The sequence below is a fragment of the Copadichromis virginalis genome, linkage group LG7, assembly GCF_057382275.1.
Source record: "Copadichromis virginalis isolate Kocher_CV1m ecotype Utaka linkage group LG7, C_Virginalis_male_GT1.1, whole genome shotgun sequence".
NCBI classification, from domain to species: Eukaryota; Metazoa; Chordata; class Actinopteri; order Cichliformes; family Cichlidae; genus Copadichromis; species Copadichromis virginalis.
Genome location: NC_140624.1, coordinates 65,480,667 through 65,508,536, shown reverse-complemented (window position 1 = coordinate 65,508,536; position 27,870 = coordinate 65,480,667). Strand labels below are relative to the sequence as shown.

Genomic DNA, 27,870 nt, shown 5'->3' with positions numbered 1-27,870 from the left:
TTTGTTTATTTTGCAGCCTAAGGATCGCCCACTCATTTTGGGGAATTAGAAACACCTTCCAAGTGCAAATGCCAAACTTGAAGCTTGAAATTGTGTTACCGTCTAAAGATTGCCAAACTTAACATTTAATTTAAAGGTCATTGGAAGCGTTTAATGCCTTTATTTGACAGCACTGGTGGAGAGAAAGGAAATGTGGGAAAAGAGAGTAGCTGAGTAATATACAGCAGATGCTTCAGCTACTTGTAATCAACCAATCAAAAAAAACGTTTGTTTGTCTATCTTGGTCCCAAATCATCTCTCATGCAGCCATCAGTCCACTCACTCTTAAACCGTAATTTCTTAATTGACTGTAAGAACGCATCACATCATCTTCCCAGCTTTTCTTATGCTTCTTGTTGCCCGTGTCTTCTCTCAGATAAGGTTGAGCTGACGTCTAATGGACTGGAGAACAATCGCGGCGTGTCCCTACACACGCCTCCTCCATCTTCTCCTTCGGGCAGGTCTCCAGCTGCCAGCAGCAGCAGCAGTAGCCCCTCTCCTGGTCAGCAGGAAGCCCTGGGTCCAGCTGCCTCAGTGGAGCCCAGCTCCAACACCACCTCTAGCACAGAGCAGGCCAGCAACAGCACCACAGAGCCCACCACAGACTCACTCCCAGCAGGGTAAGAGCCAGTGTGTCACAGCATCTCATAGTCAGCCTGTAGTTTGAGCAGCAAACTATAAACGATACGAAAGACTGCCACAGAAACAACGAGAGGAATATTTATTGTTTAAGAAAATCTTAAACACACACTGCTGTATCTACATGTAAAAATGCTAGCACATTAAATGTTAAAAGTAAGCAGTGATTAATAATCTGTTATTGTGTATAGATAAACTTTGTATGGATGCTGGAGTAGGCCCGGATCTTTCGTGTAAACTGTGAATGCGTCATAAGTATTTAATTGTGAGAAAGTTGAGTCCTCCCATACTAAAACATTTAATTTCCTTTTCATTCCTCATCCTGTAATAAAATGAAGTCTGCCTTCTATATATATTTTTGCTTCTTGTAGCTTACTTCACCTATTTCAGTTTTATTCGTTTTATTACCAGCACCATATTTGCCTCTGAAACTCTGAACCCAGTCAAATCTTCCAATAGTTTTGTAAGAATCTGCGTAGTGTGTGTATATTTGCAGTTTCAACCTAAAAGTGGGGATTCATTAATAGTTATCAGATGAATAAGCACAGAATGAGATGACTGCCACCAATATGTCAGAAAAGAATATTTTACTGATAGACTAAAATGGTGTTTCCAGTGTGAGTCGTGTGTTTACAGAGGTCGAGGTGAATGATTTTTTTTTTATAGAGGATAAAACTTCAGCAACACTTGTTGAGTCAGTGCCCCTAAAAAGCTTAAGTGTGTGGATGGCTGCAGGTGAGCGAGATGCATTTAGAGGTTTATTACATTAAGGGACACTCCCTGACTACTTTAAAAACAAAACAAAAAAACTTAAGATGTATTTGGCAGTCCAAGAAAATCTTGGATATCTCGTTGCTGGAATGTATTCGGTGTGATAGTAAATGAATATTTGTGCGTGCTTGTCTCTTCTCTCTTTGTGCAGCTGGGAGCAGAGGGTGTTGCCTCATGGCAGAGTGTACTACGTTGACCACAACACCAAAACCACAACGTGGGAGAGACCACTGCCACCGGGGTGCGCCCGTAGCACTTTTAAATGTGTTTTCTCCATCAGTGCACTGGTTGTTTAGGGTTACGTAAAGTTAGGCTAATGCATGTGTCAACATTCCTTTCTGTAAACTAAAGGGCATTCAGTCATCACCTGTCTGAAAATAACCGTTTCCTCTGATATCTGTGGCCACTTTTTTTAGCTTCACCATCTGACAGTAACGTAACTGGGGAAAAGCAGGATCTGTCCTTAAATAACCATTTATGCCAGATTCAGATTAATGGTCTGACATTTGTGTCTATTTGGCTACATAGAGAGGAGGATTATGGTAATTACAGAAGATACAGAGGCCCACTTGTGTGCCGTCCTTGCCCAGTGGTAATGACACTTTTCGTAGGTTGAGAGCTGATTGTGTAAAAAGTTGGCTTGTCCGGGAAAAGGAACAACAGCGGAGTTCAGCATCTAGACAAAAAAAACCCCACTGAAGATAAACAAGTGTTCTGTTCCAGGTTGAAATCATGACGTACTGTTTCTGTTCCAGGCTTGCACGTCAGCATAGGTAGACAATAAAGGCGCAGTTTGATCTCATTGCCCTGCACCGAACGGTTGAGGACATTAGGTTCAAACTGGACTTGGTTGAAATGCCCTGTGCCACAATGATTTAGGCCGACGCCTAAATCATTCCTGAAACATCAAAGTCAAAATGACAAAAAAAAAAGAATGTTTTATCAAAGAAAAAAGTAAAACTTAAAGCAAAACTGGCCAAAAGAGAATGGAGTTTATTATGACTAAACAGCAGTGGAGTGTGTGAGTCAGCAGTGTCGACGATGGAAAAGCAAGCAGAGGTGTTGTGGGACAGAAGGAAATGAGAGACGCTTTATTGTTCTGAGGCCCTTGTGAAGCACATCAGCTGACTGGCTGCTAAAGTTGACAGCGTTCTGTTGAAACGAGCCAAAACAGCCTCTGAGTTGGTGGGAGGGGCATCTGACCCCTGTGAGCTCTGATTGCAGCAATTCCATTGAAGTGAACTTGCCACAAGAATTTCAGTTCTGGGTGGACTGTGACTTTAAAATTAAAGCTGAACATATAAAGTTCCCTCCCAGTCTTGGTTTCTGCCCGATCAAAGCTTCTTGTTTTATTAAGAGCACATTATATGTTCTCTGGCATAAACACACACATTGCACTGTAACTGTGCCTAACGCTGCAGCTTGATCGTAGTGTTTGTGTGCGGAGGCATCGTAACGAGAACACTGTTTCTCCCTCTTCTGGAGTACAGTGTTCTGCCAGAGTTCAGCCCATTTACCACATTTTTACTTGGAGTGAGTATTGATTGATTTTCAGAGCGTTTGCCTGGGTGACAGAGAGAAAGAGAGGCTGTTTTTAGGAAAAGGTTGCCCCCCCCAAACCTCCACCTCAGATTTTCCATACAAGGAACGAGAGCGTGGGGGCCCAGAGAACAAAAGTCCTTTCTTCATGCCACATGTACTTCCACCCACCACTGTGCTGGCGGATGGCCGTTGTGGCCCTTCAGAGGATCAATTAGCAAGCTAATACCGCGCTAACGCTCCAGATGTACACATCAGGAGCTGTTTAGAGGATGAAGGGGGTGGGGTTGGGGTAGTTAGGCAATAGTGTTTTTTAAAGAAAGCAATCCAAAGCCAGACTGAGGAGAGCTTCTCACATTGTTCTTCATCATATCATTTGCAGGGTTTGTGAGCAGTAACACGTCACAAGCTCAAAAATTTCTTTAGACCAAACAGACTAAACTGAAAAGCTTTTGTTTATATCCAGTATAGCATTTCAAAACATCAAATGATTACATCTTGACTAAAATGGTTAGAGTTAAGAAGAAGTACAGCATGCCAGACCAAAGTGTAGCCGTGATTTCCACTTAAAAAGTCAGTCTGAAAAACTTAACAAAGCCTTAAGCAGTAATCAGATCTGCGGCTGTGTTACTGAGCAACAGTATTTTTTCTTTGATGCTAAACAAACCAGAGTTCAGATTGAAGCTATCATGACCGAGCCCGGCCTGAAGCTTTAATCTCATTCTGCCCTCCACGGGAAACCCATGTGAGATTACCTTTTCTGTCTTGTTTTTTGACTATCCACTCTTTGTTGGTTAACGATACACCTAAAGGTATAAATTCTTGCATTTTAATTCTGTTCAGTTTACTTCTTTTGAATTAAATTGTATTTATAATGTACAAAATCACAACAACAGTCATCTTAAAGTGCTACATCCCCCTATAAGCAAGCACTTGGCGACAATGGGAAAGAAAAACACTCTTTTAGAAGAAACCTCCAGCAGGGAGGGGCGGCCATCTGTTGTGACCGTTTGGGGGTGAGGTGAGGAAGAAGGAACGAAGCCACGCTGTGGGAGAGAGACAGAGATGATTAATAATAACTAATGATTCAATACAAAGAGGTATATAAACACATTGTGAGTGAAGAAGAAACACAGTGCATCATGGGAAGCCCCCAGTAGCTTAGATGTATTTTGGCATAACTAAGGGAGGATTCAGGGGTCACCTGGTCCAGCCCCAACTATATGCTTTATCAAAATGTAAACTTTGAAGCCTAATCTTAAAAGTAGAGAGGGTGTCTTTCTTCCAGATCTATACTGGAAGCTGGTTCTCCAGATGTCTGTTTTTAAATATCCTAAAAATCACAAGTAAGCCTGCAGTCTGAGAGCAAAGTGCTCTAATTGATTGATACAGTACTATAAGGTCTTTGAGATATGACGCAGCCTGATTAGTCATCACCTTAAGTGATGAAAAGGATTTTCAATTTGGTTCTGGATTTAACAGGGAGCCAATGAAGAGAATCTAATATGGGAGAAATAAGGTTCCAAAAGAGGATGCATCAAGGTGGCATCCCAGTCCCATCCCAATGCCTGAACCACCAGCTTTGGCCTTTTGATATAAGGAGCAGCGGCTCCAGGCTGTCTGCACTCCTCACACTAACTCTGAGTCCACTCTACAGAAGAAATCATCTCAGCCGCTTGAAGATGCAACTAACTCTTTCTGCTTGGAGTATAACCCAAAATGGAATCGACACTGAATGCTCATATTGTTCACCTAATGTTGTTTTTTTCATTATTACCTTTTTTTCCCACCAATAATTCAGCAGTTTAAGTAAGTCAAGCACAGACAGGAGACGGAGCTAATAAGTGTTGCTTTTGATTGACACGGTTATAAATAATGATTGAACTATTCAAACGAAGCTCAACACTGCACTGTGTGATCTGAACATGGTGATGGGACTGTAGTCTACAAATTCCAGGAAATACGCAGAGTAGATGGTTAATGACATGGTACCATAACTGGTACAGAGCGTCAGAGACAGATAGCCCAACTGAGGAGAGACTCAGACGGGCCTCTGTGGGCTCTGGGATTTTCCTCGGCTCCAGTAAATAACAAGCCAGCGCTAATATCAGAGAGGGAGCAGAGTTTTCTTGTGCATTTTAAAGAAAGCTCAGAGGCATCGTGGTCAGACAGACTGTCCCTCCACCAAATAACTCGCTGTGTTTGCAGTCATCCGTGTTACTGAAGTGTCCTTGAGAAAGAGACTTCTTTGCCGGGGCTGTCACATGATCCTCCTGGTTTGTCTGTGTTTACATTCATGCACTGCGTCACCCATTAGTATCATATAAAATATCATATCAAGTTCTTAGAGAGCTCAGCAGTGTTTTTAAATATTATATATGTAATAGTAATTTATCTAATTAAACACCTTATTGGATCGCTTGCTTTCATTGTATTTGTTACCATTTTTTAGTTACTAACTTTTGAACATGGGGCTGCTGTCTGGTTATTAGAACCAAAAAGCCTGACTTAAAAAAGAATTTGAACTGTACTTTTTCCCCCATCATTAACAATTTAACAAGTAGATGAAAAATTATTATTGTGGGCCGGCATTAAAACTAATTATTTCCACTTACCTTGACCTAACTATGCATGTTACTTTTCAAGAAGATTGTTTGTCCTGAGAAATGCGTAATGTGTGTCTTTGTCCTAAGATGTAACCAAGTCCAGGATCTTCTGTTGCATGTCTTTTATTTTCTTCCATCTCACTGTGAGCTTGTTCTGCTGGGCACTAAAGGCTTAAATACCCAACAGATGAAAATTATTACCATTTTGTGTTATATAAATATGCAGGCATCCAATAAAACATGATGCAGCAAGTAAACTCTTAGCCTCGGTTGGTAAACTAAATCTTCCATGCAGTTCTCCTCCTGCAGCCTGAATGTGAGTTTGCATATATGCTTCAGTGCAACAAAACTGAGCCTGTTTAGAGACTCAGGTTTGCAGCGAGCGGTCCTGGACTTTAGACAAACTGAAAGGCAGCGGCTCCAGTCATACTGATTCTGTGTGAGCCAGCTACACTGCTTGTATTATGCTGATTTCAATCAGTCGTTAAGTAGCAGTTGTGCTGTTCTCCAAATATATGAAAGGTAAAAAGAAAAAATGTAGCAAGACAAGAGTGGAGGTGTGGTGCTGCTGTGCACGACTATTTATTTTCTATCTGAGGCTGTCTGTGTGCATTTGGATTTTTTTTAAAGCTGGTCTGTATCTGCAGTGAGTGTTTTTAGCCTTCGGAAGTCGATGCTGTTTTCTCTTTACCAAATTCTGTTGAACTTAAGTCAGAGATACAAGAATAGCAGCAGAGCAGCAGTCGGTCCTGGTGAGCCTGGGGAGCTGGTTTGTGTGTGTTGGGGAGGGGGGCTTTGTTCATGCGTTTGTCCTCTGTGGGTCTATTCTTTGTGTGTTTGTCTTTAAGTAGACTGTCACTATCTCAGTCCAAGTCCAGACCTCCTGTCTCAGGGGAAGAATAGCATGTACATAAACAACTGAGCACTCACATGAAGGACATGGTTAGTCTCAGTCAGAAACCTGACATATTCCATTGTTTTTACTCATCATGCGTAACGCCAGGCGTCGGCTTAAGGAGAATAAACTACTTGATATTTCAGGCTAAGCTAAAGTGATAACGTACTAAAACAAAATTCAGCTAGCTTCAGTCTCTGTCTCTTACAGCTGATTTTTAGGTGATTTACTGGAGCACTAATCCAAAGCAAGATTGAGACTTTGGAATAATCTTAAAACATCCTTAAAAAGGAAGCATTAAACAGTTTTCCATCGGAAACATTCCTTATGCCTGCCTCTTTTCCTTTCCTGAATCCTACTCTCTATCTGCCTCCTCACTGTGTTTTCCTTCCTTTTCTCGTCTGTTTCTCTTTCCTCGTCTCCATAAATAAGTACCGTTGCTATCAGCAGCTTTTCGATGCAACCACCCACTCTTGAAGCGATTAATAAAATCTTGTTGAAAGGCACAGCGCCCGTTGCTGCCCCGACTAACCCTTTCTGCGTCCCCCCTTGCAGCTGGGAGAAACGAGTGGACCAGCGGGGCAGGTTCTACTATGTGGACCACAACACCAGAACCACCACGTGGCAGAGGCCTACAGCCGAGTCTGTGCGAAACTACCAGCAGTGGCAGAGCCAGCGCAGCCAGCTGCAGGGCGCCATGCACCAGTTCAGCCAGCGCTTCCTCTACCAGGTACCACAGGGTTTTAGTGGTTTCCAGCATGCAGTACACTGGCCTTTAAAGAGCTCAGTCAAAGATGTTTTTGAATACTTTAAAAATGTTGGAACAATTGGAAAGAAACCCCACTAGTAGCATATATCCATTTAAGCTACAGTGTTGCAAGTTGAGAACAAATAACCTTGGTGGTTAAAGCCCTTAAATGTTTACAACAGACTCTTGTTATCTCTCTGATGCATAAACCTATGTGGTGACAGCATTTCCAGATAACACCAAGCATCTACTTACATATTCTGGGTTATTTTTCTGGCAGTGTTGGTCAATGCTTTGAGCCAAACCATAAACGTGTGTCTGTCCATCCAACTCCTCATAAATCTATCTCAACAGCTGATCATCTGATCGCCTTTAAACTTGCTGGTTAAACTGTTTAGGACTTAAACGAAGTGCAGTGGTGAGCAGTTCTCATGTTTTGGCTAAAAGTTTTTTTTGAGTACTGCATGCGCCACTCTGTCCACAGGACAGGGTCCACACGCACACGGAGTTTACCGTATTCCCAGATTTCATAACCCTAAATTTACACAGTATTTAGGGCTTTGCAGGCATGTGTAGATACATATCCCCTTTTTAAACCTGGAAGTTTATTATTTCTTATTATGTGAATTGTTGCAACCAAAGATGCCCAGGGTTAAATTCTTTATGAACATGCACTACACTAGTGAGGTTGCAAAAATCTCTGGGTCTCTTCCACAGTGTGTTTTGCCCTCGCTGAGCCCGATTCTTCCTGTTAAAAGGGAGTTTTTCCTTCCCGCTGTTGCTGAGTGCAAAATCCAAGGAGGTCATTTGGTTATTAGAGTTTTCTCTGTTTCATTGTAGGGCCTTTACTTTACAGTATAAACCACCTTGAGGCAAATGCTGTTGTAAATTTGCATTACATAAATACAACTGAAATGAATTGAAAGGTGGCTATAAATTGGTCAAGTGCTGAGACGAGAGGGAACGCGGTACTGTATCTTGGTATGTCTGAATCAAGCTATAAGGAACATTAATGTAATAGCCACCTAGTCTCAGTAAAGCTGTCTCTTTGTGTCGTTTAGACACAGCTATCCTCCCCCATTCTGGCGGGTTTGAAATTGAGGAAAATAAAGTTGGTTAAAAACACCAGACTTTTGAGGCGGAAGATTCCATGTTTTGGAAAAGCCGTCCTTCATTTAGACTGAGGAGACGGTGAAATTCTTGAATTTGGCACAAAACGTTTGCTTTGTTTAGATTTGGACATGACTGTCACGCAGGCACCACGAGACTAATGTCTGTATGATTTGAGTAAGTCGAGCAGTCTGAAGGCGTCGTCTGCGGGGGGTTAGGGATGATATTTGAGACTTGTTTATAGTATTTTTCCAGCGCAGCCAGTTGATGTTTGGCCGCACTTCTGACAATCACAATCTTCTCCATGAAGCAGCCAAGGTCAGATTGCAGCCAGACAGTAAAAACTTATGGGGCTAAAACAACAGAGCCTTCTCAATGGACCATTAGTAAAAAAACGCCTTAAAACTCTTATAGGCTTCTATAAAAACACCCCGCCCTGCACTCCCCGTGCTGGTGTTTCAGTTTTTATGAAATCTGTGTGTTCGTCTCAGTCTTTCTGTTTTACTCTGTCTGCTTGTGTCGGCTTATTTTATATGCTTCCAGCTGTCTGATTCCTTTGTCGTGTTTGTCGTCTTTGAAACAACCTTCACTTGTTTTTTATCAGCTTGTCCTTTTTGCTCCAGTCATTTTTTAAATGCTCTCATCATCTTTCAGCTCTTTTATCCATCAGTGAGTCCCTCCCTTTTTACACTTGTTTCACTCATTGTTGATTTCACGATGGACAGTATCTGTTTGACATGATCTGAGTTTGAACTTGAAGGCAAAACATTTAATGGAAAACACTGTCAAAGTTAGCTTTGGTCTTCATTGTGGCTTGTATTTTTCCTGACTTCTTGTCTACACACGTTAATTACTTTGGACTGCTGCAGTTGTTAGGGATGCATTGATGTGTTATGTTGATCAGATCACTCTGAAATCTCCAAAAAGAATGGCACGATCTCCTCATTTGACTTTTATACATAGCACAGACGAAGCAACAGCAAACAGTAGGTAGGTTGGAGATACTTTCCAGCTGCTGCGTCAGCAGTTTTCCTTTGTTTCTATGTTTGCAGAAGTTTTCAACTAAACTGAAAACAGCAGCCAAGTGAACCTGCACAGTTAATCATCTCAAAAACGATCATTCATCTGTCGGCTTCTTACGATTACAAAGCATAATGTTGTTATCAGGTGTGCACTCGGAATGAGAGCAGAGAGAGGAGAAATTAGCATGATCATAAATTACAGCCTGTGTAGTAAAGGCTCTAATACTGAGCTGAAATGAGAGAAGTGCTTATAAAGAAGGCGAATTATTGTTTATTTGGTCCTGTTCTCAGGTGCTAATTTAATTTTAATTTAATTCATTTAACACTGATATTGGATTGATGTTCTCTATCAGCAGATATGCATAGACAGGGTGTCCGTATCAAATGGAAACAGTCCTCTTTTGATTACATCACCGGTCTTTCCTTTTATTTTACTTTTTTTCACATTCTCATATAAGATGAAAGCTGTATCAGTGTTTGTTATCTCGATCTGATACTGAATGCTGTCAGATTTATTCTCCACAATCCTGTTACAATGGTGGATGGCTGTATTATACATGGTCAAAGTCTATGTGAAAGTAATCCCTTTGGCTGAAAGCCGTGACTTTAGAACGAGGATATCCCTAAGACAGATGAGTCTTTTAATTATTTTTTTTTAAACAGAGCAGTGGATTTTAACATACCGTTTCTAAATATCTTATTTTTCTTTAGAAAGCATAAATTATTTAAATTTGCACACAACAACAGAATTATTTTGGAAAAAAAATCAGGATTATTAGACATTTTTATTGAACCACAGCACAAATCACTGCTGTCCAATGATGTGCTTTGACTTTGTAATGCTCAAAGCTTGTAAAATCAAGTTAAAGCCTGACACCTATTTTACACACAGTATAAAAACCTTTGAGCTGTCACTCGAGCACATCCTGCCAAAAACAAAACAGGGGGCGTGTGTAAGACTACAACAAACAACTTCAAGCTGTTATCCAGCAAAGAGGATACACGTCTGACTATTTAGCATCAGGGAGGCTAATAATTTAGTTTAATTTGATTAATATAGTTTTTTTGATTTTGTGAAATAATTTTATTTTAATGTAAAATAAAGTAAAATAATGAAAGCAGTGTTTGGAAAAGCTACGTTAAAAATCCTTGCACTGTTTAACAGTACTTGGAAAATCAAATTTTCATACAGGGGGTAAGAGTTTTGTCATCTGTATCAGTTGTAGCTATGGGGACAGAAGCCCCACCCACCTGCTCTTCATACTTTTTAATTGCGAGGGACGGCCAATCAGAAGAAAGGGTTAAAGGGAGGAGGAAATGCAGCTAGAATAGTTTGAAGCTCCAGTGTACGATAAATGAACATTATCAAAGATTATTCTCTGCCCAGGTAGAGTTCAAGAATAAATATATAAAGGAGGAAATGAGCAGTGTTTTTCACGCAAACTAGTGAATTTAAAGGAGGATTCGTGGTCTGCTGATTATTTGATGGCGTCTGCGTCACCTGTTATCTTCAGCACAGACGTCCTCTTCGTCTTAGCTAATCAGTGCAACAGTGCAGTGTTTTGGCTTTTTAATTTGTGCACAAATTTTTGTATATTTTTTTTAATTAAATTTTTCTAATAAACCTCAAATTCACCTTTTCTCCCTGACCTTTGTCTTGTTGTGACATTTGAATTTCCCAGCAAAGCGTATGTCTGTGTCAACACGATCAGCATCTTCAATGAGGCATCGTCTGAGAACAGACCCCACTTCTTCACCCGAGCTTGGCCCCGATACTCGATGATGTGAAGAATATTTTCAATCAGGTCCTTGAGCAGACTAAGCAGAGGCTGACTAATGGCCAACTTAGCCCATATGTAAACATTTCCAGTGATGTCAGATTGTATAAGTAACGTAAAAATAGTTGAACAAACAAAAACAAAGTTATAAGCGGTGTCACTATTCATTCAGGTTTTTAATGTCCGCACAGAAAGGTTCAGTTCGAGCTGGAAACTTTTTCTTTCCTCGCCCCTCCCTTCCTCCCTCTCTCCTTCCAAGTGTGTGAGAAAACCCAAGAGTCAGGTCTGCCCTCCGTGTTGATAGTACACTGCTCTGTCTTGGAATGCCCACACTGCTGATAGCAGCGACTATTTATGGTCCCAGTGTGTGTGAACAAGGAACACACACACAAACTCTTCATAGTTTTCCTGTGAACACAGCCACATGTTCTGCTGCCTGGCTCACACTCTCACCATGACTCCTCCAAAGCTTTCTTCCATTTTTCCCCCCCAATTACATTTTTTTTTGTTTGTGGTGGAACTTTACTGGTAAATGTCCCATTAGTCAAGTTTGCAATATTGGTGATGATATTGTGATATGGAGCTATATGATCTTGCCATGCAGTCATGTGCTCCTCCTCTGTGTGTGTTGGTGCAGATGTGTTCACAGGGCTGTAATGTTGAGGTCAGGTGCCACATTTCTCCTCTGAAGCACATGACAACTAAAGAGAGCCAAGGGGCCAGTCGCCCTCTTAAATGGACCATGCCGCTGCAATGAGACTGTGCACACACTCAAAAACATGGACTGTCTAAAGCTCCATAAACACAGGCACCAAAGTAATCATGCACTGGGTGTTGTAAAGGAGTTGGACACTCGAGTACTGAAACTTTTCAGCTGCTTACTGATGGTTTTGTGTGTCTGCCTTTTTTTTTAGAGTGGGAGGTGAGACGATTTTGTTGGTAGTGACTATAGGACACACTTTGAACTAGAGCAGGGCGATATGGCCAAAAATATTTATCACGATATATATTTGAAAATTTGCGATAACGATATAACCAACGATATAATTGATGCGAGACAAAATACAACTCCACAACATTACTAGCGCAAAAAGACAACCTTCCATTTATTTTCACTTAAACAAGAAGCTGGTTTTTATGTACATTAAAGCTTTATAAAAATGTAACAGTGCAAATGCAAATTCCTTGCTGAAAGTTTAACCAAAAGGCATTTCCAGTAGAAATGGGCTGACATATCCTGAGCATAACCATGTATAATATCCACTGAAGTTAAAAAGAGGTGCTTTGCAACATTAAACTGCAGTGTGCAGTACGCATTTTTCGGACCATAAGGTGCACGGGATTATAAGGCACATTAAGTGAAACAAAGCAGTCAGATAAATCAAACTTTATTAAACTCATTCTTCTTGCTTCCTCCAATTCTGTACCATTGATTCATTAATGTTGAATTCTCTGGCAGCTGCTCTATTCCCATGTTGTTGCAGTATATTAATGACTAACCTCGTATTGTGGATGGATTGTCTCAGTTGTTCTCCTGACTGAAGTTTGGTCCGTTTACAGCATCCTGCCATGCGATTGCATTTGTCTCTAACCATGAAGAACCTTCACGTTAACTTTTATAAGTGGAAAAGTGTTAGTGTTCGTCCTCCAGCTTCACTGTTTATGTTATGCTAACATAGCTGTGTCGCTAGCGATCACGTAGCACATCATTATATACCAGCTAGCCCAACTTCAGTAACCCTACAAACGTCACTGCTGTTTAGTTTCCTGTCTTCATCTATGTTGGAAGTGATAGCAGAGCTGTACGTTTGATTTTTTTTCAGAAATCTCTCAGTCAGAACATGCAATATCATGCTTAGGTAACTAGCGAAACTAGCGAGCTAACTTCCGCTAGCTTCCTGCTAACTTCTAACTCCGTTAAATGTAATAACTTTTGTTTTCATGGATGCCTGGAAGTTAAACTTTATAGTTACACCTGGTAAAGCAGCAATGCTGATCGTTTTATTAAAGATGAAAGAATTTAGACAGTTTTTAACTCTAAGTGATGCTGCAGTGTTGTTTGACCTGAAGAATACGGAGTTTAGGACCCAGATTACTCCCAGATTTAAGAGCATCTTAGTCCGACAAATATGACAATAACAACGGCCGCTTGCATGTTCTGCAAAAAAATGTGCTTTGTCGTGTATCTGACGGACAAACACCAAACCAGTTCCACATCACTGAAGTTGCACCATTTTTACAAACCAATTCTGGTTCATCTGTTTCACTCAACAATCGGCCATGTGCGTATGAAAACAAAGGCACTGCGCATGCGCGTTTTACTCCCATTCTATCGCGATATGTCATTTTCCTATCGTTGCCTAACATTATACCGGTATTACCGTGAACGGTATAATATGGCCCAGCCCTACTTTGAACAGAATGCTTGAGATTTTAAGGTTAGCTGCTTTTGTGGTATCTGCAACTTGGGCACTTTTTAACATCACATTACTGCACGGTATTGTGCAAAAGTGTTGAGAACATGGAAAATAGGTACAACGATTTAACATCTGCAAACATACATGGAGCTACAATATATATGTGTGAAAAATAAAGCCTGTACAACTGTAACAAGTTTCAAAGTCAATATTTGGTGTGACCCTCTTTATCCTTGAACAGTCTGACCTCTCTGAGGCAGCTTTCTTGTAATTTCTTGAAGTAGTCTTCAGGAATAGTGCTCCAAGGTTCTTGAAGGACATTGAAATTTCTTATTTGGATGTTGGCTGATTTTTTTTTTTCTTAAATTCTCTGTGAGCATGATCCCACACTGCTTCAGTAACATTGAGGTCCGGGCTCTGGGGAGGCCAGCCCATGACTGAGTGTTCCACTGTGTGTCTTTCTACCGAGGTTTGCTTTAACAGCATTCACAGTGTGTTTAGGATTATTTTCATGCTATAAAATGAAAGTGATATTAATCTGAAGCTTTTCTAAATGATATAGCATGGCGGGTCAAAATCTGACTGTACCTTTCTGTGTTCACAATTCCACCAATTTTCACAACATCTCCAACACCGCTGGGTTAAACGCAGCCCCAATCCATGACAGAGCACCCACTGATCTTTACAGATGTTTTTGAACACACGGATGAAATCGGATGTCACTGTCCCCACATGCCAGGGCAGCGCAGTTCTGTAGTAGAAGAGTTGACGAGGAAGCGGTCCACCTTTGCCAGTTGGGTTGTAGAGGGCTGTCTTTTTCTAGCTCTTTACAGTGATGTGGAAAAAACAAACAGCTTTTAAACTTTCAGTTTTCAGTGAGATCTTAACATCGTTCAAACGGCAAAAAGTTTTGACTTGATGGTACAAGAGGATTCATCCCAACCAACCAAGAGTTTGCAACAAATGCAAAAAGATATTTTAAAAAATTGCTTTGTGAGTTTTTTAACTCGAATGTGAATATTTTGTGCACTTTTTATTATCGCATGACTGTAAAAAAAAAAGATTGTATATCTCTTTGAGCAGATTTTACCTTCATGATATTTTAGCCACAAAGCAGTTAGGAGGGAAAATAACTGTCACATTAATGTGGAATGAAAATAATGATTGCAGCTGCAGTCCTCGCAGTGATAGAAGTTCCAAATGTGTGTTTGGCGAGTAATTGCTGCTCGTTAGAAGCCCCAGTGAGAGTAGCTCGCAGTCATTAACTGCTGTTTTCCGGCCCTCCCCCATTTCTGCCTTTCCTTTTTATTTACCTCTACTCTTTCCTTTTACCCCTCCCCAATCTTTCTGTCGCCTCTCCAGAATCCCCCCAATCTCCCGTTTCCCTCTCCAAAATCCCCGTTTTCTGCTTCGCCTCAAAAATATCTGTAGTTTTATCTCTACTCGTTTCAGATAACCTCCCCCTTTCTTACCCTCTTCATTCTCAGCTCTCACATCACATCACTCATTCACTCGCTCCCCCTCACCTTCCCTCAGAGGCCTTCCTCCCTCCCTCGTTTCCCCCTTGCCCTCTAACTTTTGGCCCTTTCTGGCTGCAACAAGGACTCCTTAACAGCTCTACCTGAATCAGCCCTGTGTTTTATCACTTGAACAGAAAACTCACACAGTCCACATGACTGGATGTGACGTCGACTTCTGTTTACACTCAGTTCGTCATAGAGCACTTTTATAACAGGAAAGGAACAATGAACAGAGCCTATAAAACTGCACTCATGCTGGTCTTTATATCATTGTGAATTTATTCATGGAAATTAGAAGATTTAAACCAATTAGGAACTTACTGTGTGCTGTCAAATCGAGTCTTTAAGCCCTCATGGCAGTTTTCATAAGAGCTAGTGCTGTATCCTTTCAATTTCCAAAGACATTTTGGCCAATAATCTCGTTCAGAAAAAGAAGTCTTCTCAGCTTGACAACATTGTTTAGAACTAGTAATAAAAAGTAATAAAGTAATGCACTTATTCACATCACTTATTCATCAGCAACAGTGTTTCACTTTCAAGCAGAAACGTTCTTGTTTTGCTGCTTTCCTTCATCGTTTGCGAAGTTAACGTGTGGTTGTAGACTTGACTAGACAACACAAATAGATGTGACATTATAGTAGGTTAGTGTGTAATATGCTTCATAATTTTTGGAATTTAAGTCAAGTTAAAAGTCAATTAATTGAGAAAATCATTCAAATATTTTTTGGGAAAATTGAAAATAATTAGTTTCCACACTATGTACACCATTTAAAATCACAGAGTGACAACAACGTGTTTGTATCTGTTACCTATAATAACGACAACACCTCAAGTCAGCCCTACATGTCTGCCATACATCACAGTATCAGTTTATTATTGTAGGGTCTTTACCATACAATATATAGTGCCTTGAGACAACTGGTGCTGTGATTTGGTGCGATAAGAATAGAGCTGAATTGAACTGAAGACTGTCCTTTAGAAGGAAAAGAGCAGCAAGTAAGTATAAATGTTTGTCCATTTCTGGCTGCTTCACGGGGCAGTAGCAGTTTAAGCTACCTAAACTACCAGACCTCCCAGACCTCCCTGTCCCTAGCCACCTTCTTCAGCTCTTCTTCAGGGGCACCACTGTCCGAAGCCTGGGTCCTGGCTCTACTCTGAGGTCTCCTTCTATTTGGTCATACCCAAAACACCTTAATTTGCTCTTTTCCATGTGGAGGAGTAGAACCTCTACTGTGAACCTCTGAGAATCCCTCCATGAATCACGCCTTTATTGTGTTAAAGGAGCTTTGGTGATGCCAGCAGGTGTCACTTTGCCCCTGGTAGAGTCTCCCAAGGCAGATTGGTCCCGGGTGAGGGGCTGGCCTAAGGTTGATTTAGAGTCAAAGTGACCTCTGAAACAATGGACCATGTTTATCAGGCCTACCCTGGATCCAGGCGTGGGGCAGGTGCTGGTTGGCGAGCCTCTGGGGCCGCAGTGTGGATCAGGAGGTAGTGAAAGGCAGAGGGCTTAAAACCGGCTCCCGGGACATGTTTCACATGTCTTTGTTTATTTGTTTGTTTATAATTCAGTTTTAATCAGTTATTAAGGTTTCCTGATGAGCTTTCCCTCGCTGTCTCCCAGTGAGTCTTTTCCTGTTTCAATACGGTAGGTTCTGTTCATTTGATTAACACCAAGAGTGATGGAGCAGTGAGTGTGGTCACAGTCATAGAGTCTGAAAAATATCAATATCCAGCAGTAGGTTATTGATAACATGGCAGTTTAGCCCCATTATTACACCTACCCATGGAAAGAATGACAAAAATATGTTCGAAAGTCAGTCAAGTTTAATGTGTTGCTCTTCAAATGTTGTAGTTCTTTTTTAGCATTTTAACTTCACTGTCAGATGTTCTTTGGCATATTGTTAATACATCACATAACACAGAAAATTACATTATAATCAATCCGAAAATCTTTCAGTACATCAAGAAAAAGAGTGGTTAATCATCACTTTTAGTTTAAGGTTGTAAAAGTATCTTTAAAAATCTCATATAGGTGTGCAGCTGTAAATTCACACAGCACCATAAACACTGGACAATTATGAGCCATTAATTTGTTTGAATGTGTTAGTTTCAAAGACCCACACAGATAAAGTGTCGACTGGCTCATGAACTCCCTGACCTCAGATTTTCCCGTCTCCAGCTGTGCACACACCATCCTCTCTGCTCTCTGCAGATGTGGAAAGCAAGCAACAAGTCCTCTTTGCAACCAAAATGTGACGAAGGATTTCACAGTGCAAAAGCATTTCAGTTTTGTTTTGTGTGTTGTTTTTTTTTGTTTTTTTTTAACTTGCCTCTGAAGTGTTAAAAGCAACCAGCTGAAATTGCCATTTTCACCTGTGGTGCCTGGCCTTGAACGAGGCCTTTGTGGCGTATTTCTTCCAGGTCCATAATACCCAACCTTTATTTCACACATTTGTGCCAGCACGCCGCTTTTCCCTCGCTTCCTCTCCCCTCCCTTGTTTTCTCAGCCTCCTTTTCTTTTCTTCCCTCCAGCCTCACTGCGTCTGGAAGCTGCTGAAGAGCTGAATGGTCAGAGCCAAGATGAAGTCATCGTGTCTTTATATCATTATATTCTCCTTTTACCTTTTTTAGTCACAGAAAACCCATAAGGGTGGGGCGCCGGGGCATAGATTGGCTGTCGATGGGAACAACACACACACACACACACACACACACACACACACACACACACACACACACACACACACACACCCCCTTTAACCCTGCTATGTGCCCACTCTTGCTCCTCCAGCAGGCCCAGTCCTTTCCATCCCAGTTCCCTCACTGTTTCCATGACACAGCTTCTTTAAATGGGCACAGTCACATTTTTTGGAGGGAGGGGGGGCGGGATGGTGTTTAAGGTGATGCTGACATTCGGTGGATAGTACTCCACTTTATGGTTACTCAGGAAATAATCATTGCTTGTGTGGTGCAATATGTCTATGTGGGAAAAAAAATCTTTGAAGGTTCACCAGCTTTCATTTGGAAAATGCTGGTTTGCCACCTTCCCTTCATAGCCAACAGAAGACAACAAAGACTACCTGTGCTGTCTAAACCCGCCCCTTAATAAACCAGTGCTCAGCCTGTTTTCTAAGAGTGTAAATTAGGTTATTTATTGCAGCTACAACTGTCCAGTTGCAGGTTTTTGAGGAACTGCTCATCCAAACATGAATGAGTGATTTGAATCATTTGACACAGGAAACCAAAGACATAATGCAATATCATGTTTGAGTTGAGAGGTTTCGTGTTAGAAATAGGCTCGGGCTCCACATTTAATTCGGTTCAATTTGCACTTGGCGGCAGCAGGAAGAAAAAACTCCCTTTTAACAGGAAGAACCTCCGACAGGAGCAGACTCAGGGAGGGGCGGGGCATCTGCTGCGACTGGTTGAAGTTCAGGGAACTGAGAGAAAAGACACACTATTATAATCACTAAACTTAGGGGTAAGAGGTTGAATCCAAACAATCCAAATCATTGATAGTTTGTCCCCTTTATAACTATTGTGTGCTGGGATGATGTAAAGTTAATGGTGTGGCGGCTGTAATTAACTGGTGGGCTGCCCAACTGCAATAGTTGGAACTGGAGCATTTGTTTAGGTGGCTTGCTAGTTGGCACAGACCTTAAAGAGGTTTGTGCTTCTGTTTTTGTGGTAGTTCATTTATTAGCACCCACACAGTCAACTTAGAATCATGCAAATGCAACAACTTAGCAAAATGCTAACATTAAGGCTTCAACCTGTATAAAGTCGCCGCATCCATCTTTTATATACAGTCCCTGGTTTGTGTGTCATCTCTCCACACATGTTGGAGCAGAAACACAAAGTGTTTTTACCCAAAATATGACAGTGGGCCTCATGGCACTGCACATACTCACTCACGTCCTCAGCAACACACCCAGCAAGTTTGGCAGAGTGTCGATCAGCTGTCCATCAGAAAGGTCGTGAATCCGCCTAAAAGTTTTTCTAATTGATTTCGGGGGGGTTTTCTCCCAAGCGGAGCTTTTTATGGCTAAATAGCAGCGTTTTTATTTACAGCAGCACCACAACATGTTGTCATGAGAATGAGGAGCACTCTGCTTGGTGGTGCAGGGAATGTTGTTGAAGCTGCTTGCGACACACCTAAATCGTCCCTTTTGATAAAAATCTTCTGCTAACTCCTAACAAGCATCTTTTCAGCTGCTTTTCCACTCATGCTAATATATTCCTGTGTGTGTGTGTGTGTGTGTGTGTGTGTGTGTGTGTGTGTGTGTGTGTGTGTGTGTGTGTGTGTGTGTGTGTGTGTTCCCCCATAAGAACATACACTGACTGACTGTTTGTCATGGACAAACTTTCCACACCATGGCGCACACATGTTCTTTTTTTTTTTTTTTTCATTTTCAGTGTGTATGTGTGTGTGAGTACAGGCTGAGTAAACCCCACAGTGGTTTCCAGGCCCAGGGTGAATAAAGGTGCCTTTTGTCAGGCGTGGGGTGGGTGGGGGCCAGGGAGGTGGGTGGTGTCCAGTCTGGAACAAGCATGAATGTTCCCTCAGTTCCCTCAGACATCGCACTTCCCTGCCTACTTTCACAGCAGCACTAGAAGAGAGCGAGAGAAAGGAGGCGGTGGTGGAGGAGGAGGACCTCTGGGTGGGGTAGGGAGGAGGTGAGCGGGAAGCTGGTGGGGGGGTGGGGCTTGCATCCAGCCAGTGAGCTCATTGGAACAGCGTTGTTGTTTTATCCTCCTACCGAGCGTGTAGTTTTTGGAAGGCATACGAGCCGCCGGCCGGCCAGCTCTCTCAGTCGCCCCTCAGTGCTGAGGCAGAGAGGAGCTACCCCACTACCCCGTCCTCATCCACCTTTTCTCCCCATAACCCACACATACACCCTCACTTAGCCACAGATATCGCTGAGGGAGGGAGGTCGAGCAGAGACTTGGTCGCGACAGTTAGGAGCACCTGTATGAGTTTTTCTCAGTTTTTCTTCACCCACCTGAGCTCTGATTGGTTTATTCACAACATGTTGTGTGTTTTTGTTTTCCACAACTTTTTTGCGATGGTGGCGACGAGGACCGAGAGAAAACCGGAGCAAAAGCAAGCTATGAGAGGAGACACTTAAAGGTGTCCTAACCGGATTTGTTTTCTCTCTGTGTTCCCCCCCCCCTCAGCCATCCGGTGCTCCGGTGGAAAATGACCCTCTGGGCCCGCTGCCTCCTGGATGGGGTGAGTTCATCTAACGCACGCACACATGCACACACTTCTGCGACTGTTAACAAACTCCAGGCAAAGACGAGAATATTCTAAAATCGTCTCCAGGTGTGCTAGATTTACAGCCTGTTTAAAAAGAGTGATTCTGCCTCCCTCACCGGTCCTGCAGGTAGGTTTGGCGACACTCAAACTACCTGACGTGAACCTTCGATTTAATGGTTCAAAATGCGCTTTCCTTATGTGCGTGCAGCTGTTAGGTGGAGGTGTTGGAAAACAGTTGCTGCACGGTGAAATTTTCCCTCCCTTTTACAGATCTCAAAGCACATTTTTGGAGATTTCAAACCTTTCTTCTGGTTCTGTGGCTATTACATTTGTCCTGAATCACTGACATGTGAGCCAGCCAACTGTTAATTGATTGATAAATCCCTCCACTGATGGTGATTTTCATTCCCGTGTAGAAAAGCTGGATAAAGTGTCTCATGGTTTCTTTTCAGCGCTCTACTCATTTATCACTGTACGCTTTCCTTTTGCTCTGAAATCCACAAATTACAGAGGGCTGCGTTATTGATGGGGCTCTTCATCATCCACCGCTGCCCCAAAAGAGCAATGTAACCGGAGCCACGGCGAATTGTCCCCCGCACATTCATTCATAAACGAACGCTGCTGGCGGCTCCCGGTCCGCCAACATTTTCACAGACTTCATCACAGCCGTGTTCTCTCCAAAAATAAAAAATAAAAACCCCCAGCTTTCTGCCCGTGATGCCTTTTCAACATGTTGCGGTACCTCAAAACCTCAATTACATCGCTGGCTCTGATTTGCTTCTCGGGTGCGCTTTTTTTTTTTTTTTTTTTTCTCATCTGCGGTTGCTCCGATTTGAAAAAGAGAAAGATGGGAGATGGAGGAGAAAAGAAGGGAAAGTGGCAAGTGGGGTGGTTATAGTAAAGTGGGGGGTGGAGTGAGTAGGAGTTGCAATGCGAGCACTACTGTTTCTGAACCCTCCACACACTCCTGTTAATGAGAAAAAGATGTCAGACCAGCGGCGGGAGGAGGAGGATGGGGCACCAGTGTACACTCTCTGCTGTATGTCTGTGGTCACTCTGACACACACACACACACACACATATTTTGCTTTACCCCGGTGAGGTATTTGGATCACCCCACAGCGAAATGCCACAAAGACTCGCTGCTTTTCTCTCATAGCGGCGAGATTTTTTTCTTCTTCTCCTCTCGGTCAGGTGATCCCTCTGATCCCGTCGAGTGTGGAGTTTTCCAAGAACCTCTGAGCCCACTGAGCATGCTCCTTCTGCCCCATTTGTCTCCACAGAGAAGCGTCAGGACAATGGCAGGGTGTATTTCGTCAACCACAACACACGGACGACGCAGTGGGATGATCCTCGGACCCAAGGGTGAGACAGCGAGCTGGAAAATATCTCTGTGTGCGTGCATGTGTTGGCCTGCTTGTTAGGTGGCGTGCCGCTTTGGGTGTTTGCTCATACTCAAGACGTGGTAGTCATGCACAGTTTAGTATGACAACACAGTGACTCATCTACATTATGATATAAACACGAGTAGAGTATTATCCCCGAGAGGAACATTTATTTCACAGCCTGACATAAGTTAAAAAAAAGCAGCTTTACCTCACATTATGTTGGACACAGGTCTGATGCGCTGTTGGTCATCTCGCTCACTTTCCTGATTTTCCTCTCGTCTCACCCATACTAGTTGACCCGCTGACATTTCAGAGTTTGAGCCTTCTTTGCATCTTCTTCTGGAGATTCAGTTGCTCTCCTCGGTGTGTTAGATACACCTTTGTTGCCATTCTAGATCTTTTCTAGAATCCTAAAAGCATGATTTTCTTCTTGTAAATTATTCATTTTTTAGCATGCAGCCAACTGATTATTTTCCCCTTCCCCTTTTATAGAGTCTTTGATTCAAATTTTCAGGCTAGCCAAGCAAAGCAAAAACACGTTAAAAAGACAACGTTTACGAAAAGGTGAAAAGCTGTGTTGTTCTTCTTAATTTTCATCCAAATTGGTTTGAAAAGTGAAAAACGCTGTTCCCCCTCTGCATTTCTGCAAATTCCTCGGACAACAGACAGATTTAAAAGCAGGCACTTCTTAGTAAGTAAAGTTTATTTATGTAGCACTTTTTAAGACAGGAATCTATTACAAAGCTGTATTAGCATCGTCACCTCTTACTGTGAGGTGGTGATGCCACTGTGTTAGCCTAGCATCCGGGAACACGATAGAAAGGAAACAGATTCACAGGCAGATCAGGGCGACTGCTATGAAATTTATTGTGATTAAAAAATATAGAGCATGTAAGAAAAGAAAAAAAAAAGTGGCCATAATGCGTTGGAGTGCATGGATTTGGTGAGAGACTCAGTCAGAACTACACAAAAGCATACAAAAAGAACAATTACTCAGATTAATATCACACTGCTGACACCATTTATACATCCGTATTTAATTTTAAATGATCAGGTTTTCCGTCAGTATCGTTGCACTCCTTAATAAGTGTGTGTGTGTCTGTGTAAAGTTGAAACCATTTCACAACTAAATAAAAGATCAATCAAATATCGCATTGAACAAATAAAAAAATACACTTTGTATTTTTTAAACACGGGGTGCTAAACTTTAACCTAAACACAACCTTGACCGTGACAAAAGTTTAGAGTTTTAGACCTCGGATCAACACAGTAGGTTTAAATAGAGCGACTAAAGCATCAGGGAAAGAAAACTGCTTTTCACCTTAAAGCCAAACATGCTGCTTCTGTGTCCTCTAAGCGTTCTTGTGGTTTGAAGCCACCTGAATAATCAAACCTACCATTGCCATGCTCATAGGAGGTAAACTCCACTGTGGCACACCGGCGCAGGCTTTCTGGTTTTAGCACGAGTTGGCAGGGGAAGGTATGTCAGTTTCATCCCCCGAGACGGGGCCCCTCGAGCCGGGACCGCGCTCACTGCCCTCTCCCCTGTTGCAGGATGATCAAGGAGCACCCCCTGCCCCCGGGCTGGGAGATGAAGTACACCGCCGAGGGAGTCCGATATTTCGTGGACCACAACTCGCGCACCACCACCTTTAAAGACCCTCGACCTGGGTTTGAGTCAGGGTAAATATTCTCTCAGCCCTTTCCTCCCAAAGCTGTCACAGGCCGAGGCAAAGACTTCCTAATTAAATGATCATTCGACACTTTCTCCAAAATATTTAAGTGATTTTTGCCTCGGCCTGACATAACTGCATTGAAAATATTAAGTCACACAAGCCGCTCGTTTGGTGAAAACCTGAAAATAATCTTTTTTCTAAACTCCCATCATCTTTGCTGTTCCTTTTTATCCATTACCTTTCCTTTCTCTCCTGTTTTGAATATTTCTTTGAGTCAGAGAGAATCAGTGTCACAGAGGATCTCAGAAAACTCACACACACACACACACACACACACTGCTCTTCCCCTCAGCCTGTGAGTGTTTGCTTTGCCTTGAAGCAGTCTCAAATCCCAGAATGTGCAGATGTGCGACAACACATCCACTGCAGACTGCGCTGGCATCTGTGTGGGTGTTTGTGCTTTTCTGTTTCTGCATGCAAGTGTGTATTTGCTTGTGTGGTCAGTGCTGAAGACGTGTGTGTGTGTGTGTGTGCATCGGCGAGCTGCTTTTCATGCAGATATTTGCACGTATTTTTAGGCTGCTATTTCACAGAGGCCTCCTTCACTGTTTTCTTACACTGGATCCTGCAGGAGTGTGCGTCCGCGGCCAGCGCTCTGCTGCTGCGGTCGCCATTTCCTAACCCAAACTGAGATGTGCCTGGCAGCTCGGCAAGCACAGACCCGACGCATTAGAGGCCTCCTTCTTCTTCACTCCCCCCCAAATCATCTGTCTAACTCTACTTCTGCTTCTCAGCCTCTGTGCTGCTGACAAGGCAGATATCCACTGTGTGTGCGTGTGCGCATACAGTGGGTTGGTGGAGCTTATACTAACACAGCTGCGGGGCCAGGCTCACCTCTGTCTTTGCGACTCAGACACTCGAGGGCTGTAGAGCTGATGCAAATTAAGTATTCCTCAAAAGAGGACGCCAAATTTCTGTTGGTCAGCTGACCTTTAGAGTTCTGTTGAAACTTGTAAAATTGACCAACTTTCTCTGTTTTCTGTGTGTGTGTGTCTGTGTGTGTGCGCGTGCAGGTCACGGCAGGGCGGTTCACCAGGCGCTTACGACCGCAGCTTCAGGTGGAAATACCACCAGTTCCGTTTCCTGTGCCATGTAAGTGTTAAATAGAGTCTGTAGCCACAATAAAACTCCCCACTTTGCTCACCTTGATTATTGCAGTCTGGATCTGTTCACCCAGAGAAGGAAAAAAAAGCATAATTCACTCTAAGACTGGAAAAGTGTGGCCAAAAAATATATTTTCAGTTTTCTGGACGACTTGGTTTTCAGGCAGTTATTTCCTCTCTACATAAACTCAAGACAAAACATCACTTTCTTTATTAAAACTGCACACCTTTCCTCACGAGCTACAGCAGTATAGGGCCAAACTAGAGAGAAACTATCGTTTTACACATCACAAGCATTATTGCATAGACCGTTTAGACTGATTGGGAGTTGAAGGCTACATCTGCTTGTGCACATTCTAATACTGTAGAAAGAAAACCTGTGAGATCCTGATAATAAGGGGAAAATGTCAGTTTGTGGCGTTAGAGTGCTGCCACTTTCAGTCATTACCGTCATAGAAGCGCAGCTGTTTACTGGTGCAAGCCTTTGAACAGGAGAACAGAGTGCACGTTCAGAATTGGAGAGTATTTCAAAAACGGCAAGATTTTTTTGGTTTTAGCCTCATATAAAATCTTCGAGTCTTCTTAACGCAAAGTTGGACTTTCAGGAGGCTTTTATTTTGTAGTAGACACGGCTTTAGGAGCATTCACATGTTAGCGGCATGTGAACCAAACCAAACTGATTGGCAAGCGCTTTATATCTGTCAAGTGACATTTCCACTGTGACTGAACTCAGACTGAGCTAAGCTAAGCCACATGATGTCATTGTGGTTACGGGGAGGTCTTAGAGGGGGAGGCATCCATGGATCCACAGACAGCTTCAGATACCGTCTCGAAAAAAGAGAAAATCTCAGGTTGCATATGTAGGCATCGTTACCAGTTTGTTTATACTTATGGTGTCTGGAAAAATCTTATTACTAGCTTCTATTTAAGCCCCCTGGATGAACTGGAGTTAGTTGGTATGCTCCAGCATCAAGCTCTTCCCATCTGTCCTGTCAGTCTTCATTTAATCTCAGTGTTCTGATTCATACTCAAGAAGATTTGATGAAGATGCCATAGCTTTATTTTAAATGTATTTGCCATTTTGTTAAAAATCTTTAAAAGTTGAACTATGTGTGTCTGTGAGCCATAGTGTTCTTCACTTTTTGCCGCTTTTTATCCTCCGTATACTTCACACCCAGCAGCCTGAGACTAAAAAGAGAAACATCAGTAATGAGATGGTACAGATCAAGCAGTGACGTGCTCTGTAAACGCTGTACCTGTTTTAAATGCTGACACATGTGAATTGTAGAAAGGGATTAGGATTGGGATTACAGAAATATCCCGAGGTTTTCTTCTCGCCTTGATGGTGGTGTTCTTTTTTTTCTTTTTGAAATGTGCAGTCTAATGCCTTACCCAGCCACGTGAAGATCTCTGTGTCCAGACAGACGCTGTTTGAAGACTCGTTTCAGCAGGTCAGAGACGGATGAAACACACTTGTTATTTTTTTTTGTTCTTCTAGTTTACATAATGGTAACATTTAATAACTACATCTTATCTCTGCTTTGCATTGGTGCTTTATGTTATATAGAAAAACACTGTGATAAGGAATAAAGGGTTTCTGTGTGGTGAATTTTTTGAGGGCTTTTAATTTGAAAGAGCTTCTTGTATCAGGAGAATCATTTAGTTACTTTAGAAGCGAGTCTAGGAATGGCTGAAAGTGAGGCCACTTCTTGGACACCATCAACGTCTAAATAACGTGCTTTGTCATCAGATCATGAACGTGAAGCCATACGATCTTCGTCGCCGGCTCTACATCATTATGAGAGGGGAGGAGGGGCTGGACTACGGTGGCATCGCCAGGTGAGAGCAGCCTAAAACTCTTTCCTGCAGCTTCTCTTTACATCTTCAAATTCTGTCATTTTATATGGGTTTGTTAAGCTTGTTATGTAATCCAGGGGTTTTTAACGTTGGTGATGGTGTATTTCGTCTGTTCCTGCTGCTTCTCAATCTTTGCACCAGCTTCCTGTTGGGTAAAAAAGCAACGGAAAAACCAGTGGTGTTTAAATGACTGCTTTTCAAAACTTGCGATTCTCTGAAAATCTTTGTTTTCTGCATTGTTCTTCCCCCAGCTTCATTGTTTTATTTTAAAAATTGTCCTCTACAATCTTTTTGTAAGTAAAGTGAGAAAGAAATTTTGTTTTTAAGGTCAATTTCCTGCAAGATAGGGCATCGTTACAGTTTCCATCCTGACCTGATGGTGGTAGCGTTGTCACCGTTATGATGCCTAAACCTAGACACAGTGATACCGATGTGTGTCTTTCCAGCCTGTAGATGCAGTAACACAATGGCGCAGATTTTAATCTGTTGTTTTTGTCTGAAATTGTTACAGCAACATCATTTTGATATAAAACTGCCTTTTCTGCCTTCTAGAAGTGCAGACGTGTGTGATAGTGTTGGGTTACTTGTTGCTCTCTCTCTCACCCTCTCACAACATTGCTGTCCTCCTCCATCTCTCCATCCGTCCATCACACGTGTCCATGCTGCCCGCTGCGTCTGCTGTCACTCAGGTCTTCCTCTCTGTACATGTTGTTATTTTTCCTCATTTTGTTCTCTTTGGTTTTGCATTGTGTCTCTGTCTCCGGTGTCACGTCAGTGGTTTTACCCTATGGTAGGTGACATCATGCTGTTCTACCACAGGGTAGAACCACGGACGGGATGTTGGGAGGTGTCTGCGTCCGTCAGTCCATACACCCTCCTCCCTAATATTCCCAAAGGGGAGAGGGCAGGGGCCTTGGGAGTGCTTGGTTCTGGTGCTGCAGCTGGTGGAGGGGGCCCTCATTCTCTCTAACGTGCATCCTTCCACAGTCTGTTTGTGTCTTTTTATTTAGTTCTACCTGGCTGTATTTATCCTAAATGTTATATGTTTTGTCTCCATGTAATTCATGTGTCAGATTTGGCTTGTAGGATGTGTTTATAACTATAAATGTACTTTCTATTCCCATCTAAACCACTTCAGAGTCATAAGAAAAATCTTCTTTTTCAGTTAAAAGAATTGATTTAGATTAATAACTGGTCAGCGAGATCCATTATCAGAAATGAACATCATCTTAAGGATCAGCAGAATAAAGAGAATTAAACCCAACCTTATTTGGTCTTCTATTTGATTTACACGAGGCATCGATGAGCTTAAAGAAATCATCGTGTCTACAGGACATCAGTATTAAGCCGTGCCAGTGGACTTTATGTTTGGCAGTAATTTTAGAGTTGAGCTTGGCAACACCTTGTAATTGGTTCCTGTCTTTTTGACAAGAAGATTAAAA

General features: G+C 42.3%; 1 protein-coding gene across 2 annotated transcripts in view; it reads left to right on the top strand.

The window, feature by feature from the left end:
* wwp2 (WW domain containing E3 ubiquitin protein ligase 2) overlaps positions 1-27,870 on the top strand; it is a 63,174-nt gene that overhangs the window by 26,968 nt on the left and 8,336 nt on the right. The window contains exons 8-16 of one of the 2 annotated variants that reach the window (XM_085464790.1): positions 416-659; positions 1,601-1,690; positions 7,045-7,219; positions 20,263-20,317; positions 21,628-21,709; positions 23,287-23,415; positions 24,482-24,560; positions 25,951-26,022; positions 26,322-26,410. In XM_085464790.1, coding sequence (XP_085320916.1) covers positions 416-659; positions 1,601-1,690; positions 7,045-7,219; positions 20,263-20,317; positions 21,628-21,709; positions 23,287-23,415; positions 24,482-24,560; positions 25,951-26,022; positions 26,322-26,410 — 1,015 coding nt within the window. The remainder of the gene's footprint in view (positions 1-415; positions 660-1,600; positions 1,691-7,044; positions 7,220-20,262; positions 20,318-21,627; positions 21,710-23,286; positions 23,416-24,481; positions 24,561-25,950; positions 26,023-26,321; positions 26,411-27,870) is intronic. The other variant, XM_085464791.1, reaches the window with a different exon arrangement.